Source organism: Dioscorea cayenensis, chromosome 18 (genome assembly GCF_009730915.1).
Source record: "Dioscorea cayenensis subsp. rotundata cultivar TDr96_F1 chromosome 18, TDr96_F1_v2_PseudoChromosome.rev07_lg8_w22 25.fasta, whole genome shotgun sequence".
Taxonomy (NCBI): Eukaryota; Viridiplantae; Streptophyta; class Magnoliopsida; order Dioscoreales; family Dioscoreaceae; genus Dioscorea; species Dioscorea cayenensis.
In genome coordinates, this window is record NC_052488.1 from 8115044 (window position 1) to 8134445 (window position 19402).

General features: G+C 38.0%; 1 protein-coding gene across 1 annotated transcript; it reads right to left on the minus strand.

Moving 5' to 3' along the window:
- Positions 1-14744: 14744 nt before the first annotated feature.
- LOC120282757 lies at positions 14745-15461 on the minus strand. The gene is made up of 2 exons (XM_039289607.1): positions 15306-15461; positions 14745-15239 (listed from the first exon to the last, which is right to left on the minus strand). Exons 1-2 carry the CDS (start codon positions 15459-15461, stop codon positions 14745-14747), a joined length of 651 nt encoding a protein of 216 aa, XP_039145541.1.
- Positions 15462-19402: the final 3941 nt, after the last annotated feature.

Below are 19402 nucleotides of genomic sequence, written 5' to 3' on the forward strand. Positions count from 1 at the left end.
GTGTGTGTGTGTGTGTGTGTGGGAAGATAAGTCTATGGGACCTGATTGAAACACAGATTTTATTGTTATTTATATATTAGTTTTGTTATGGATTTAAATTTTTAAATGGGTGTTTGATCTGATGGTGAAATCTTGGGTTAATTAGGTTTTTCTTATATTTTTTAAATGTTTAAATAAATTTTTAATCAAGTCTTTGATTGAATAACAAGAATGGAGAATGGAGAATGGAAATTGGGATTTGTATTAGAAAGGTAAATAGTGAAGTTTCTAATATTGAATTTTTATTTTATAAATAATAATAAGATATTGGGTATGATTGGGATTTGTACTAGCAAGGTAAATAGTGAAGTTTTTTTTAAAAAAAAAGATAAAATTTAAATGAGAATTCATAAATCATAAGGATTAAATGTGACTTGCAAATGGTTTTATTTTGAATTGTATTTGACTTTGAGAAAAGATTAATTGTCTGTTTGCTTTTCAAAAGTTTAACATGGTTTATATTACCAAACCAAAAGAATTATTAGGATTTTTATCTGAGTTTTTTAAAAAAATATATTAATAATATATGAAAATAAGTATAAAAAATCGCAAGATTTTTGTTAAATATGTGGACTTAATTCATGTACACTAACTTTTATTTTGGTTGTTGGTTTATTGCCAATTAAAGAGCCCAATTAGGTGATCAAATAAAGATTAGGTTATAATGCCATCTCAATATTAGCATGGGGTAATTTTATAAAATATGTAGAAATTCAGAACTATTGCTAACCATTGAAAGGTATCTTAGCAAAGAAGCCATAGCTTAGCTTAGCTAAAAAAAAGCTTGTCTTATCAAAGAAGCCAAGGCTTATCTTACCAGAAAAAAAACAAAAAACAAGCTACCTCTATATGTTTATATAGGTTGTGGCCCTAACTATAGTATCCTAATTCTAATCTTTAAAGACTTTCTTTAAGGCTTCAATCACTTATAAAAATAGGGTACTTAGCAATTAGAAGATTGCAAGCTATTAGTCTTGGTCAATGAACTTAGGTATTGTGAGAGTTTGATAAGTAGAAGGATTGGAACTCATAGTCTTAGCCTTGTTCTTTACCAAACAGATAACCACCTTCTCAAAGAACACCTCCAAGATTTCAGCAGTAACGTACGAAGATGAGAATGGGAAGAAAAGAGAAAGGAATGAGGAAGAGAAGCTCACTTTCTTTATTGAATTGTAAATAATATCTTAAAGCAATATAAGAGCATTGAAAATCATATATGTACTTGAATAATTGTTTTAACTTATTGCTGATGTGGCATAACAGAAATAACTAACTAGCAGCTCATTACCTCCTTAAAAGCTCCAGCTCATCACTTGCCACATTAACTAGGAGTAACCACCATGCTAACATATATTAACTAAATGCTGAGAAAGCATAACAACAAAGCTGAAAGCTACTGATCGGCAAAGCTTCTCCTCTTTCTTTCATCCAAAATAGCAATTCAATGAATTAAAACAACAACTCAATGAATTAATGAATGCTTCCCTACTTTTCCTTTATTCAATAAGTTCAAAACATTTTAACTCTCCTTAAGTTGCAGGGTTTATAAGAATTAAAACACCCCCAACTTGGAAAAAAGTTGATGATGATGAAGTCCAGGCAAAGCTTTAGTAAAAATATTTGCAAGTTGAAGGTGAGTAGGAACATGTTGTAAGACAATTTGCCCAGTTTGTAGTTGTTCTCGCACAAAATGACAATCAAATTCAATGTGCTTGGTTCTCTCATGGAAAACCATATTTTTACCAATATGTATAACTATTTGGCTATCACATTTCAAGGGAATAAGGACAACTGAAGTGATTGAAAGTTCATGCGGCAACCAGGTGAGCCATGCTAGCTCTGAACAAACTCACCTTATAAATTTGTACGCAATCTCGGCAAAAGATAAATCCACTATGTTATGTTTCTTTGATTTCTATGAAATTGGTGAATGTCCTAACAATATATAAAAACCACATGCAGAATGTCATGTTTGTGGACATGCTACCTAGTTTGAATCGTAATAGGCCTAAAGTTGGAAAGAAGATTCAGAATACATTACGATACATTGATATGGGTTGTGCTTCAAGTATCTTAGTACATGTAAAGCAACTTCCATATGAGACTCATGAGGCGCTAACATAAATTAGCTCTAATGTTAGAATGAAAAAGTTAAATTTGGCATAATATTGATTAAGTAGTTTAACTTGCTAATCAACCTTATATAAAAGTGTAGGATCACTTAGCAAATTTTTCGTATCTAATGTTAACTTGAGACTATGTACCAGTAGGCTTGAAACTACAAATAAAGAATTGCAATGGTACTCTGTTAGCAAGTCTCAAGTGAATTTCCTTTGAGTTAGGATTAAGTTGTCTCCTTGATAAACTACTTTTATGCCCAAAAGCAGTGCAAATGTCCAAGATCTTTGATCTTAAATTGTTGATCAAGGAATTGTTATAATAAAGCCATTTCTTCTTCATCATTCCCTATCATTAAGATGTCATCCACATGTATAGCAAGATAGATCACATGTTTATCTGTGTTTCTTGTAAAATAGTTAATAATCATTCTTTGAATGTTAATAACCCTTGGATTTCAAAGTGTCTGATAGCTTTGGGTACCATTATCTAGAAGCCTGTTTGAGCCCATAAAGGGATTTTTTTCAACCTGCAAACTAGATTTTCATCATGAACTTCAAGGCTTAGGGAAACTCTCATATAGCCTTGAAAAATGGGAGATGGGTGAGTAACTAAAGTTACTCAGTGAGTGGATTAGCACACTTCTAAGAGGATATGAAACCAAACCATTTAAATCCAAATAGACAAGCTTTTACAAGTATACATATAGCCTTAAAACATTTCAGCATATATATAAGAACATATATATGTATACAAGATCCATAATGAGTATAAAAGAATCAATTTGCTAAAATGAAGGTTTTGACATTCATAAATCATAAATTAGCATAATACAAGCTTTAAAAGAATTATAAATGAAACATGTCACAAACTCGTCAACAAACCAATCTTCCAAAGAGTGTAAAGGAGTTCACATCTCAAAGATTTCTTTTGCATGAAAACATAATTTCACAAAACATAAAGTTTGCATATAAATCATATGAGTAGTTGCCTAGAAAACTTCTCCAAACTCTAGTTGTGGCTATTGCTAGGTTCAAAGCAGTCAAGGTTCTCATGCACTTGACATTGACCCACCAGGATACCGTATGATGACTCCGGATTCCTGTGTACCACCCAATCAAGAATCTCCATGCTACTTGAAATGGGCACATAAAAATATGTCATCCATGCCACCTCTTAGTTTAGTCCATGGAGACCCCCTAGTGCAATAGAAAGGGCTAAGCCCTGCATCACCATCCAAACCCTATCAAGATCATCAAGACCATAGCGCAACACTTTCGTGTATATGCTCAAGACCTATAGGTATCCGAATAATAAATTCATGTTCAAGCATATCATAATGTCTACATTCAGGGCAAGCATCTGCATTTCATGAATGAAAACCATTTTCATAACCATAGATCTCAAAAGCATGATTATGCGAACAAGATTTCACAAATCATTCCAATCCATGAATACAAGTAAAATCATAATCATTTTCATTTATGTGTTTAGAATTTCATATAAAAGTCAATAACAAAGCAAACTATTTCAAACCAATTGTAACATTAATTTAATATGAAAAAGTCATGAAACAATTTCATCAAATGATTAAAAGTATTTGGAGATCCTAACAGAACCATGCAATGCAACATAACCCACTCACAACATAGAAGACTAGTTTCCACAAGGGTGCTACTCCTTTGCTGACTCCTTGCCTCGAGCCTAGCTTTCACCACCTAACCAAAACACAACCACACACACACAAGAGCCAAGTAACAAAGGAGAATGAGTAATAATCAAAAGAAAAGAGAAAAGAGATGCATAAAAAGAAACCCCAAATCTATATGCAATGGTACTCTAAAAGAGGCTCAAGGTTGTCTCAACTTGAGTCCAAGAAGTCCTAAAGAATTTCTATGGAGATCGACTCCCTTCCTAATCAAAGAAACAAGAGAAAGACATAGAATTTATTAGTACTACTGATGTACCCCTTGCATATCAGCAAATGCATGGGTCGTGCAAGTAGTATAATATACAAAAGTGGGTTGAGTAGTCAAATCCACGAGGACTAGTGTAGCTCTTAGTACTAGTAAAATTTCAAATATCTAGCTAATTCAAATGATTTGGTTAAATTCTAATCCTAAATAAATAAAGAGATATGAGAAGAAAGAGAGAGAAGATAGATAGGGTTTAGGTTGAAAAGACAACAGTTGAAAGGATAGTGCCCCAGATTAATCCCCTCAACAAATGTATTGTGTAGGCAATGATTACATATACATCTCCTTGGACCGTGGTAAACACCTATGAAAGGTTTGATAATATACGACCTTACTTAAGGCTCAAAGAAGACTCAACCCCTTTCCTAATGTGTTCCCTAGCTAGATGGATCTCTTGATCATCATCTAGACAACAGATGTGTAACTAAGGTTAACATGCTTCTTGATTGCAATTGCAACTATAGAGATTATGCATGCCAGGGTTTACTACACAACTAACGGCAATTCTTACATCAAGTTTTGCAACATACAGCATCAAGACAATCAACACAAAGATGAGCAACCAAGATAAACGAGAGGGATATCACAAGGAAACTCAACTATCAAAGCAACTAAGTTCAAAACATCACAAGTCAAGGATTATAATCCGGGGCACCAAACGATGGATAGCCTCTCATGGTTCTATAATACATTAAGGGAAAACAACAACAGAATGAAATGCAATCCATAAGACTCCCTTCTTGCTTCACAATCCTTGTCGGAGAGTGACCTATGATGACCTTGCCGGCGTTCCTCCATTCCCATGATGATCTTTCCATTCAGATATGACCCTGAATGGTGCCCAACTGTGCCTTAAATCTTGTCTCAAAGAAAGAAGAAAAAAGATCTTTTCAAAACCTAACTTTGGGGCTTAAAAACACCGTTTTCGATGCAAGCACTGTCGTACTCCATGTCGTGCTCTTGACCATGCTTCCTCGGCGTGTCTTGGAACTTGTTCTCCATGCGATTGTAGCCTAAATAGTAAAGTGCAAGGGGGTAAGTACCCCCATGCTTGCTGATCGTGCTTCAAAAGTATATTGGTGCTAGGAGTAAGGAAGCCATGCTCTTTTCTCTATGAAAATCCAAGTAAAATGCATAGGCACGGTCTGAAACATGGGTGTGCTTACCGACCATGCTTGCCCTGAAAAGTGCATGCCAGCTCTGTTTCACACCGGAAATCATCTCATTTCATTCTTTTCAACCCAAGACCTAATTATCTACATCATTTAGCAAGCATACCCCAAGTAACATCTATTTATAAGAAATAAAGGTGAAAAGATAAGCAATTCATGCAATAAGGTATACGAAAATATCTATATAAAATGAACTCATCAGCTACAGTATTCAAGAAATGGAAGATACGTAGTCTTCACTCATGCTTCTCTCATCTAACATACAAGAATGGTAACCCTCAAAGCTCACCAATCTCAACATTCACAACTATAGATCCCCCGAGAAATGGAACACAATTACAAGGAGGAATCGAAGGATCTAGCTTACCTCAATGATCCTACCCCCTCACAAACAAGGATAGAGCAATAATCAAACTCCTCGTGCTCAACAATCAAAGACCAACTTTCATTCTACCAAGGATGAAGAACATTGAGCAAAACAAAGAAAGAATCAAAGTGATGGAACATCATACTTTGCTAACTTCAAAAGAGAAGGAATGATGGAGAATTAAGCTTCTTCCAAAAATGAGGATGAAGGATTTTAAGATGGAGATCTCTCATCCAAAGATAAAAACTAAGAAAAATGAGGGAAAAGAGAGGAAGAAGAGAATAAAAAGGGTATAGGGCATGGAAATGAGAAAATAACCCTAGCCTCTTCTCCTAAAGACTCAGAAAAATTCAACCACTCGCATGTTGTGCGGCCTCACATATGGGCACACAGTTAGGAAGCACGCCTGCCTGGTCATTCTGTACGCCCAGCCTTAAGGGCGCACGATATGCAGCATGACCCGCTGGACATGGCGTGCTGGCGTGTGGGTGCACGCTCGTCCACTCGAGTCAAAAATGACACCAAACTGACTCTTTAGCACTTCAAACTACTTGGTAATCCTCATCGAGGCATTTATAAGGAAAACTCGACCAAGGTTTCATGTGAACACACAAGAAAAGACCAAAATACCACAATTTTTATATTAGCTATAAGTATTCTTGAGATTCTTCTTTGTTGCTTTATGCTTGAAATTATATTGTATGAAAGTTTTAATTGCATATCTGATTTGTGTGATGATGATTGAGATATCCATCATGTTAGGTCAGACATAGGAGATAGGGGTTGAGTGCACTTCCAGAGCTAGGATGTATGGCGCCAAACTTTTTTGGAGATTGTGTGCATGCCTAGAGATAGAGTGTGTGGTGTCAAACTCCTCGGAGGATGAGTGTATCTATAGATTTAGAGTGTATGGTGTTGAACCCTCTAGATTAGGGTTAAACCTAATAGAGGGATTCACAGAGTGTCATGCAATCATAGGAAAATGCATCATTACAGTATGGAATTAGGGTTGATTGCCTAGATCAAAGGGATCAACTATTCTAGGAATCTCCATGGTCCAAGAGTGCTCTGCCAATAGCCAATATAGGAAGTTACTGCAAGAGTCTTGAGAGAAGTGAGCCTAAGGTACCATTAAATCCCTTGATTTGACCCCGAGTTGTCATCTCTCATCGCTTTAGTTTTAGATTGTCATAATTAGGATTAACAACATCAATCTTCTTTTATATCTTAGATAATATAGGGTGAAGAAGTAGTAGTAGAGATGGTCCCTGTGGATTCAACTACCTAACCTTTAGGTATATTATACTACCTTTTACGCCCTTCGCACTTGTGGTGTATACGCAAGGGCATGTCAAAACAAAAAGCAAAAGTTTAAAGGCATAAAAAAAAATTTCTATAAGGATCCTTCTTATCTTAAAAAGAATTGCCTAAAGTATCATGCCTTGCTCATGAAGAAAAGTATACCTCTAATTCTTATTTGTACAGAGGTTATTTTAGCTTCAACTCCTAGATATACTTGGTGGTTGGATTCAAGAGGTACCATTCACATAAGTACATCTATGTAAGGTTGCAGAGCTACCATTTAACCAAGTTATTATGAAAGATTCATCTATATGGGGAATGGTAGTATAGCTAATGTTGAAGTTGTGGGTGTTTTTAGATTTTCTTAAAAGAATGATGTTGTTTGGAATTATGTGAGACACATGTTGTATTGTCTTGTAGACGGAATCTAATTTCTAAATTTTTTTGGACAAAGAAGGCTATTCTTGCCTTTTTAGAAATAGACAATATTGTCTCTATTATTGTGTATAAATTCTTTATCTAAAATTGACAATCTGTATTTGTTAAACACGGCTTCTTCAAGTAGTGAAACCTTGCATGTGACTACATGTGGCACTAAATGAAAATTAACCAATAAGATTTTTTTTTGTGGCACAGTTGTTTGGCACACGTTTCTGGAAATAGAATTGCTAGGCTTGTGTCAATAGGATTTCTTGATGCACTTAACCATTTGGATATATTTATGTTGAGTGTATCAAAGGAAAAATGACAAACAATAAAATAAAACAACCGACAGATCTATAATTATCTTAGATCTAATACATACAATATCTGTGGGTTATTCCTAATACCTTCATAAAATGGTAAGCTATATTTTTTATGTACTCTCCGCAAGTGTATGGATTGTAACAAGTAATAAAGTGGTATCCTGCGAGGGGTAGAGTTGTCAAACTACAGAGACTGGACCTTTATTACTAATTGCTCCTCTAATGTCTAGTAGAACAAGAATTGGTTGGTAATCGAGTTTTCAACAACAAGATAGCAATGCCCTAGGATGATTCCTATGTGCTATAGTATACTGACTTGCTTCTAATTTTTACCAGGTACATCCTAAGATCCTTGCTGGTGCTCTAAAGCAATGTTGCATTTATGGCTATCAAATACGCCAAGTTCTGCAAGTGTAACTACGGGCTTCATACATGTTAAGTTTTGCAACTACACTTGGTAATCATAACTATAGTAATTCACACACACACCAAGTTTTACACCAGCATCTACACAAATCAAGCATGCCAAGTTATGCAAACATATGAATAAATGCAAGAATGCATCAGGACTCTGTAGACATTGAAAGCAAGTTGTCAAAGTACAAAAAGCAACATAGTTCAACATCCCAAGGCACTATGGAATGGTTAGCCCCTCATGATTTCATATAATTGAGAAGAAGAATTAAATGTACTAAGGTAAGGAAAGCTAGATTCCAGTGAGCTTTACCGCTCTCTTTAAACAAAGGCTGAGTCTGATTGCTTGATGAGAAAAATATGTTCACTGGGAGGCTTTTCCACACAAAAGCTTATGCCACCCCTTTTAGGTTAGGAAAAGATCAAGTTATAACTATGCAACTAGGTATGCCGCTAGTGTAGGTTCCAAATTTACTTCTGCATAACTAACTGGATCAACAGGATATACCGCTAATTTTTCAGGTGGTGTTGATGGATGAATCGAAACACAGTGGGTCATCATGAAATCCTTACATTCTTTTGTAATACCCTTTATTTTCTTTTATTTGTTGGACATTTCGGATTAAAACCAATAGATTGAACCTTGGACAGGCTTCATCGAGGGCATTTATTGGGAAAATATGATTTTCCCTTTTACAAATTCCTCTTAGTTATGCTTTAAAAGCTTCATGGATAAGCTAACTCCACTTCTCTTGTATCTCCAACTCGACCTTGATCCCCTTAGACGGTGTGGTGAAGCTTGAGCGTCGTACTCCTAAGAGTTCTCCTCTTTGTAGAAGAAAAACCCGAACAAAAGATGAGGAGAAACCCTAAATCTTGAAGTTAAAAAAGAACTTTCAAGCTTGACACAGTCTAGCACGACCGTGCTCTTTTGTGGGACTTCTGAGTGAATCAGTGTTACACATATAAATTGCACTATTAACATCATGCATTTAGATAGTATTCATGCATTTTTCCTAGTCTTTATTATTATTTTACCCTTCTTTTTGTACAAACTACTCTTTCTAGTTGTTTTAATTGTAGGAAGCAGGAATTGAAACTGGAGACTGGGGAAATCCACAACCTGCCTGTGTACTACGAGAAATACCTGTGGACTATAAAGTGGCTGGGGCCCAGCTTCTATCTTTTGGATATAAAAGGATCAGAATATGACTTCAGGGAAACGAGGAAGGCTGGGAGAAAAGGGCTGGCGGCTGAAAAGGGAAAAAGGAAGATCTGAAGACCTGGAGAGAGTTGAAGAAGGGAGGAGAGCTGGAAATTGAAGATAAAACCTTGTAGACATCATAGGGAGTCTTCTCAGCTTGTTGTGCTGCTTTCTGCAGACTTTCTTCTCTTCCTATCTTTTTCTTTGTAACTGAGATGGTGTGTGAGTAGAACTCTTCTTAGGTTTGGGATTAGCCCGAGGTGTTATGTGTTTGATGTGTTGATACATTTTGTATGGATCTTTTATGCTTAATGGTAGATTTCTTGAGTTGATTTCTGATTTGTGTCAAAGCTTGTGATTGTGAAAGCATTGCTTGCTATCTTAGAGATCTAGGTTAACTGAAAGGATATCCTGGGTCTTGGAACCTCATTAATCACCCTGAACCTGCTGAAAGGCAGTTCTTGAGGGCTCATTGCTTAATCACTGTTTTTATTCAGGTTTTGAGAAGGGTTTATCTACCACGAAAGTAGGAGGTAACCTTGATCAAGCCTAACTTGTTATCTCTTGAAAGAGAGTGACAAGTAGCTTAGGATTAATGCCCTTCAAGAGATCTGCCCAAATCTAGTTTAGATCCAGCACATCATTCATGTTATACCTTGTGGTGAGTTCCCAAACCTAAGTCTATTTTAATCTGAAGAAAGATCCATAGCCCTGTGTTCCTTCAGCCTTGATTGTGTTTTATTCCCTGCTTCTTGTTATTCCTAAATCCTACCTTTTTAATTGTCTAGATAATCTCTTGTTGCAATAAATTGGTAATCAATACTTGGTCCTCGTGGGATCGATACTTATTTACTACTTGGCAAAACCGTGCACTTGCAGTTGTGCAACAATCAGTTAAGTGTCTGTCAATGATAATCATGGGGTGAGCACGACCGTGCTCCGTCTGTGCTTTGCTTGAGTAGGACTATGTAATAATCACACTGGTCGTGCTTCCCTTGTGAGTAGAGGGTGCTTCAATTCAGAGTAAATCATCGGGAGGAAGCACGACCATGCTCCGGCCATGCTTAGCTTGGAAGCACCCCATGCTTGGTCAACTACTCAAACATCTTTAAATAGTGATAATCACAGGGATAGAGCATGCTCATGCTGTGCTTATGCTTGGCTTGGACACTTAGAAAAATCTACATTCTTTGCTTGTTTTGTCTTCGGTTTTACTCCTAATTTCATTGGACCCTAAATTCCTGCGCTATGAATAATTATACCTAGAATAGCATCAAATATATCCATAATGTGCTAAAATACAAGAAAACAAATGAATTGGGAGTAAAAAAAGAAGATATGAATTGCATTCATTAAATACCCCCACACTTGAATCATTGCTTGTCCTGAAGCAATCTCACATCGCTCAATCAAAAGAAAAGATGAGTGCATCACTTCTGATCTCAAGAGAGTAGAAAATTCTTAAGCATAGAGGGAACAACGGGAGTTAGAAAAAAAACATGAATGCTCAATAAAAGGCTACACTCATTAGTTTAAAGACCTTGTGTGCGTGTAACCCTAATTTAAGTGCCCAATGCTTATAAGGACTCAACCTAACAAAAAAAGACCTTAATTAGATAACACACAGTGGGTAGTAGCTTTATACACCATAAAGGTAGACTTCTCTCTCGGTAGGTCCTTAAATGTACACGCAATGCACAAAATTGGACTACTCAAGAGTGGCTTTCACTCTTCTAAGATGATAGCTCTTTCTACCATTTTTTACTCAAAAAATATAAAAAAAGACCTGTAGGGCATTCGAAAAGGAATCCGACTTCCCAATCTCTCTCTTTTTTAAACGCATTAAAAACAAGATAACTTGGTCAACAAGAGGTAGGATGTCATCTTAAAGCAAGTGGCTTCACACTTAGGGCGATGTGATGATGCATATGTCCTCAAAACAAGAGTGAGTCTACAATTTTGCTCCAAATAAGTCACTAGCCTGCATGTATCCCCCTAGGTTTAAGAATTTCTAACAAAAAACAATCATAGATCATCCTTAGTTAAGCACTCATCACAATAGGAATACAAAGTAAAACATACCCTCCCCCACACTTGAACGGTGCATTATCCTCAATGTACAACCATAAGCAATGAAAACAAGTAATTGATAACAAAAAGATTTAAAGGGGAGTTTATCCAACTACCCTGAACACGAAGAGTGATGTTGCCCCTCTCGATGTGCTTTCCAAACTCCCAATCAACCACACACAATCCCTGAGATGAGATAAGAGGCACACATGTGAAACTCAACATAGACAACAAAATAAAAGCAACAAAAACTAAAATATGCAAAGTAAATGCATAAATGAAACAAACTAAAATGTCAGTTTAGGAGGGGATTCTCTTTGCTAATTGAATTGAATAAGTCCACAAATACCGAAACTAAAGAAAGTATGCGTCCATAATAGTAAATATTAAAAAATTGAGAATTGCAATAATCAGAAGGAAGCACTCTCTATCCAAGGCTCACCACTAGGAGAAGTAGAGTCAGCCTTGGACTTTCTCAAGCCTGCCGTATCAATCCCGATGCTCAGCAAGGGAAACAAGCTCGGGAGATAACCAAACGCTCCGGCGCTCTGCAGTCCTGGCCACATGTCTCTATAGCCACCTAAATGTTAAAGAAGAACATGTAACATGCTTAGCGTGGCTAGAAGAGGCATGAGGAGCCTGGGGTGATCAAGACGGAGAACTAGCAGTAGTAGTAGTAGCAGGAGTAGGGGAAGAGTCAGGGGCAACAGCAATATCCGTAGGTCAATGTACCCGATACTCGATCCCTCGAGCGGTGTGTATGCGCTGCAACATTCCCATCAACCTCAGGGTCTCGAGGGTCATGGAAGCGATGCTGTCCATCACTCTCATTCAATCTGCCCCCTCAAGGATGCGCATGCCCTTTACAAGTTACGTAATATAAGAGCCAACGAATGGAGAACCAATACGAGGGTCGGTCCCTTGATACACAATAGAAATGGTGACTTCGTAGCCCAAATGTAGCTCAACCCCATCGAGCATGGACAATAGGAAATCAATGTCACGTTGGCTAACGACACTGTTACTGTCCCACAACCTGTCGAGGTATGACTGAGAAGGAAGTGAATGTACCTCAGGGTGGGGAAACGGAGAGTAGTAGCCTTAGATCAACGAGGGTCATAGGCGTGATCAGTGTTGAGCCTTCTTCATGCGTCCTCGAGAGGTTCTCTAATTGGCCGAGAGATCAATAGAGAATCATATATAGGATTTTGAGTAAACTCCTCATCATAGAGTCCTAGCCAAATGGAGAACTCTATGAAGCTCATCCGATGTAGTGTGCTGAACAACTAGAACTGAATGGTGTCAGTGTGGTAGAAGCTCACAGTCTCGCAAGACAGCTCAAAGATAGCTAATACCTCTAGTGACAGCTGCTCATAGGTGTTGTTGGTGATAAGGAAGAGCTATCTCCAGGGTCCCATGCTTAGCATCTGTTGTACATCCTCCTCTAAGCCAACCTCATGGAGGACATCCCAATCAATCTCCCTCGACTCATCGAAGTGATGATGAGAGAGTCATGTGTAGTGATCCTAGTGCACCTGTGTATGAAAGACAGGTGTCAATTTGGTGGGTTAGGCTGGCTCCTCGTTTTTAGGCTTCTTCGAGGATGGCCTAGATGATGTTGTTTCCTCGGCATGGTCTGCAAAAGAAAATAACTAAGTTAAGTTCACAGATTGAAAATTTTAGGGAGAGCTTGGTCGTGCAAGGAGTGCACAGACCATGCTCTACATGACTACAAGAGCTTGCTCCCCCCTTAGGGCTCTGAACAACACAAGGGCATGATCATGCTTTTGAAAGAGCACGGTTGTGCTTCGAGGTGACCATCTTCCCCGAAGTCCCTAAGAACTAACATGCTCATGATACAACCATGATTAATAATATTCATCAAATAAAAGCAAAAATGATGTACATTAAGCTTTGCAAGCACGATAAGCACGATTTTGACACAAAACATCATATAATAAATCGAAGAAACAAGGTTTACTGGAGTCGAGAAAAGGGGCAGATAAGCGAGGAGGAAACTGACGATGGATCGACAAACAAATGGCAAACTTAAGAAGATCTCGGGCACAAGAGAAGTAGTAGAAGAGAAAACGAGCAACGGAGAAGCAAACTAGCCTATGGCGAAGTGGTTTTTAAAGGAAAAAAAGAGAAGGCGAATGGCCGTGCTAAAGTAAGCCTGAAGCACGATTGTGCTTAGGGCATGCTCAAAAGGGTATTTGTAATAAGGAAACCACAGTCGTGCTATCCCCGTGCTTCCTATTCGTGATTCTCTCGCAATAATGACACAAAGCCCAAGGAGTGAAGCACGGTCATGCAAGGAGCTCACAAACCGTGCTTCTTAGGAAGCATGCTTGTGCAAGGAGCTCATAGACTGTACTGATCCTGGAATTTGCTTGAAAAACAAAACAGAGAGATTCATGGCTTGAGCACGGGCGTGCTTTGCCCGTGCTTAGCCTGAATTGCACCAGAACTTAGGTTTTCTCAATGCCACTGAATGGAACAAATTACTCTCTTGAGTTACCACAAAAAAAAAACACTCACAAAGCTGACACACTGAAACGAATAGAGAGAACCAATAATAACAAAAACAGATGCAGCAATCAATCCAAAACAAGACTAAACTAAAAACAAAACTAAGACAACAACTAAAATAGCAAATTAACACTACAATGCCTTAGGTTGCCTCCTAAGAAACGCTTGTTTAATGTCACTAGCTTGATGTACCTATTCCACTCATTCAAGGAGATTTGTGGAAGTGAGACCTCTCATTGCCACCTAAAAAACAATTACAAGAATATGGTGCTAAGGTGTCAATTAAATTGATCTCACCACAAGTCCATAAGTTGGATTACATTGAGGTTGGTGGTGGAATCAGTAGTTTTTTTTTTCTTGTGATCACTTGTTTCCACCACCTCTTGGCACGGGAAGATTTTCTCTTGGGTAATGCCAGAGGCATATGAACTTTGGCCCCCACTACTTCTTGGTAGCACACTTCCTCTAACAATTCACTCGATGCATCATCTTTGGAGGTGTCATCTTCTAAGATCTTTGATATTTCATCCTTTATGAATGTGTTCTGCACATATTCAAAAACAAACTCATCAACCACATCGACACAATAACAAGTATTATCAAAATCCATAGAGTGTCTCATAGAGTCTCGGAGCTTGAAAGTGATCTTTTCTTTTCCTACGTGAAGTACCATCCGACCATTTTTCACATCAATTAAGGGTTTTGATGTTGCTAAGAATGGTTATCCCAAAATGAGAGGCACTTCCACCTTGTCTTCCACGTCTAGGATTACAAAGTCCAACAGAAAAATGAACTTTTCCACCATCACAACACATCTTCAATAATGCCTCTTGGTTTCCGAATGGACCTATCCACCAATTGTAATGTCATTGTTGTGGCCTTTGGTTCTCCTAGCCTGAGTTTTTGGAAAATTTGGTAAGGAATAAGGTTGATACTTTCCCCAAGATCTACTTGAGCTTTCTCATCCACAAGCCCCCCAATTATACATGGGACGATAAATCCCCCAGGGTTTTTCTCTTTCTTTCGAAGCTTGTTGGTAATCAAGGCTGAACACTCTTCACTAAGTGTCACTGAAGATACTTCCTCAAGATTCCTCTTGTTAGTGAGTAGTTCCTTCAAGAATTTTGCATATCTTGGCATTAGTGCAAGAGCCTCAACGAATGGGACATTAATGTGCAAGGCCTTGAACACATCCAGAAATTTCTTGTACTTTTCTTCTTGTTGATCTTTCTTCATCTTCACTGGATAAGGAAGTTTGGGTTGGTACTTGGGCAATTCAGTTTTTTCCTTACCCAGATCCTGTCATTTCTCCTCATTGTCAATTGGAGCTTTAAAATCACTTTCCACTATTTTCCCAGCTCTTACCAATGGCTCAATAATCTCAACCTCGGGTTCAGTTTCGGTAAGGCTTGGAAGTTGCTTAGCACTCCTCAAAGTAATGGCCTTCAGAGATTCCTTGGGATTGACTTTCGTGTTACCAGGGAGAGAACCCGGAAGTCTTTCCTTGATTAGCTTCGACATCTGAGCCATATGATGCTCTAAATTCATGATGGTGGAATTTGTATTTCTCATAATTTCTTCATGCCCTAAAAGACAAATTTCATTGTCCTTAATGTACCGAGTCAACAAAGCCGTGAGTTCATTGGAAGGTCCTGGCTGAGGAGGGGATGATTGAGCATTCTGCTGTGGGGCCTAGTCTATTATTGTGGCACTTGCCCTTGTCCTAGTTGGCTCCATGAAAAGTTTGGGTGATTCCTCCAACCCGCAGTGTAAGTGTTACTGTATGGGTTGTTCTGATAACGACTGTTCTGCCCAACAAAATCAACTTGTTCAGTCTGCCCTGCGCCCATATTAGAAGAAGAACATCCAGTATCGGTCTAGGACCCTCAATTTTTACAAGGTGGTACTGGTGCTTGAGAACCCGACTGTATAGTATCCAACCTCTTTGTAATAGCCTCAACCTACTCTGCGAAGGTAGTAATGGCATCCACTTGATAAATCCCGGCTACTTTCACCGGCTTGTTCCGTTTAGAACTCCATTGATGACCATTGTTTGTCATTTCCTCGATCAAACTGTATACTGCACTTGGTTGTTTACTGTATAAGGATCCCCCTGAAGCTGCATAGAGTATCTGCTTAGTGACACAGTTCAGCCATTGTAGAAGATTTTAACTTGCATCCATTCCACTATTCCATGTTACGGTTATTTTCTCAACATATCCTTCTATCTCTCCCAAGTGTCATACAAGGATTTAGACTCCAATTGTAGGAAGGAGTTGATATCACTCCTCAACTTGGTAATTTTTGCTGGAGGGAAGTATCTTGTAAGAAAAGTCTCGGCCATTTGCTTCCATGTTGTGATAAAACCTTGCGGAGAGAAATTTAGCCATTGTTTGGCCTTTCCTCGCACAGAGAATGGAAAGAGTCTAAGATGAACAACATCCTCAGACACATTGTTCGCCTTGAAAGTGTCGCAGATTTCTAAGAAGTTCAAGTGTTTGTATGGGTCATCATCTTAAAACTCATCAAACTGGTAGATCTGCTGCACCATCGGTATAAAATTGGGCTTCAACTCAAAATTGTTCACCGTAACAGGAGGACGGATAATTCTAGACCCCACTCCTTCTAAGTTTGCTCGGGAAAAACCTAAAATGCTTTGTTGCTAATTCCTGAATATTTCTTCCTCTTGATTCACCTCAATACTAACTTCCACGGACCCAGCTTCATTTAGATTGACTTACCTTAATCTTCTTTGAAAACTTTTTTTTGATTTCTGGATTAGGGTTTCCCAATGGAGATAAAGTACTCTCTCGGGTCATACAATTATTCCTTCACAAGATAAGAAAGAACACAATGAGCTCAAGATTCCGAATCAAAATACAAAAAGAAAGATGAACGAATGATTAAAAAGAGAAAAAGAAATATTGAAAAATATGAAAAATATAAACAAACTAGATCACCAAAATCCTAATTTTCCTAAAAGTTTCTAGTCCCTGGCAACGGTGCCAAAAACTCGATGCACTCTCCGCAAGTGTACTGATCATAACAAGTAACAAAGTGGTACCACGCGAGGGGTAGGGTTGTCAAACCATAGGAATTGGACTTCTAGTACTAATCAGTCCTCTAATGTCTAGTAGAACAAGAATTGGTTGGTAGAACAATCATTGAACAAGGATAAAAAGATAAGGGTGAAATGAAGGCAGACTAGGATCGAGTTTTCAACAACAAAAGAGCAATGCCCAAGGACGATTCCTATGTGTTATAGTGCACTGACTTGATTCTAATGCCTACCAGGTACATCCTAAGATCCTTGCGGCTGCTCTAAAGCAATGTTGTATCTATGGCAATCAAATACGCCAAATTCTCCAAGTGTAACTTGTGCTTCATACATGCTAAGTTTTGCAACTACACTAGGTAATTACAACTACGATAATCTAAACACAGCAAGTTTTACACAAGCATCTGCATAAATCAAGCATGCCAAGTTATGCAAACACATGACTCAGCTTGGAAAGTAAGTACTCAAAGTACAAAAAGCAACATAGTTTAACATCTCGAGGCACTGTGGAACAGTTAACCCCTCATGATTTCATACAACTGAGAAGAAGAATTGAATGTACTAAGGTAAGAAAACATGATTCTCGCTTTTACAAATTCCTCTTAGTTGTGCTTCAAAAGCTTCATAGACGAGCTAACTCCATTTCTCTTATGCCTTCAACTCGACCTTGATCCCCTTAGAAAGTGTGTTGAAGCCTGATCATCGTACTCTTGAGAGTTCCCCTCTTTGTAGAAGAAAACCTTGAATGAAAAATGAGGAGAAACCTTAAATTCGGGAGTTAAAAAGGAACTTTCGGGCTTGACATGGTCTGAGCACGGTCATGCTCAGATCGTGCTCTTCTGTGGGACTTTTGACTGAATCAACTTAGTGTCTGCCAGAGATAATCACTTGGTGATCACGACCGAGTTCTGCCCATGCTTCGCTTGAGCATGGCTATGCAAGGATCACGTTGGTCATGCTTCCCTTGTGAGCGAAGGATGCTTCAATTCAAAGAAAATCACCGAGAATGAGCACGACCATGCTTAGCTTGGAAGCACCCCCCTACTTGGTCAGCTACTCAGACATCTTCAGACAGTGTAAGCACAGGGACAGAGCACGCCTGTGCTTTGCCCGTGCTTGGCTTGGACACTTAGAAAAATATACATTCTTTGCTAGTTTTATCTTCGATTTCACTCCTAATTGCATTGGACCCCAAATGCCTGTACCATGAACAATCATACCGAGAATAGCATCAAATATATCCAAAATGTGCTAAAAGACAAGCAAATAATTGAATTGGGAGTAAGAAAAACAAGATATGAATTACACTCATCAATTTCATTACATTCATAGATGATTATTCTCACTATGGATACCTATGCTTGATACATGAGAAGTTTGAGGCTGGTATGGTTCAAAATTTGTAAAGCCAAAGTTGAAAATCAATTAAGCAAATGGCTTAAATCCATCAAATCTTATCGTGGAGGTGAATACTATGGTAGAAATGACAGTTCAGGTGAACAATGTCCAGGGTCATTAACTAAATTCCTAAAAGAGTGTAGGATTTTTCCTTAGTATACCATGCCAGGTTCACCTAACATGAATGGGGTAGTTGAGTGAAGTAATAGGACCCTTAAGGATATGGTGAGGAGTATGGTTAATCGAACAACCTTACCAAACTCTCTCTAGCTAGAGGCGTTAAAAACCACATTTTACATCCTTAACAGGGTACTAATGAAAAAAACTAACAAAATCCCATATGAGTTATAGGTGGGTAAAAGGTCTATCCTAAAACATTTATGAATTTAGGGTTGTTCCGCTTAGACTAGGCTATAGAGACCAAATGATAAGAAATAGGATGCAAGAACAACTGGTTGTTATTTTGTTGGTTAAGCTGTGAGATCAAGGGGTTATAAATTTTTTGATCCCAAAGAAAATATATTCTTTGAGATAGGAAATGCCTCGTTTTTTGAGGATGCGAAGGTTGAAGTAAAAGATAAAATAAGACATTATTTTTAAAGAGGAATAAGTACCTCGTCTTTCACTTTATCCTTTTCAAGACACTATCAAGCTTCATTGTGATCTATATCATCAAGATTTACAAGATCAAGGTCAATTAATTATAGTTCCTTAAGAAATTATTACCAAGGAACAACCTCGATAACCTCAAGAATCAGTGCTACTAATGTGATCCACTAGAATGCAAAGAAGTGCAATTAGAAATGATTATATTGTGTTTCTCAATGAACATCAGGATAATGGTTCATTGGAAGATGGTACCATCGCTTTCCTTCAAGATATTGAAGGTTCAAATGCTTAAAAGTGGATTGATGCCAATAATGATGAACTGAAATCCATGAAGGACAATGACGTATGGGATCGGATCTTCTCCTATTGCTTAAAGGAGTGAAGCCCATTGGGTGTA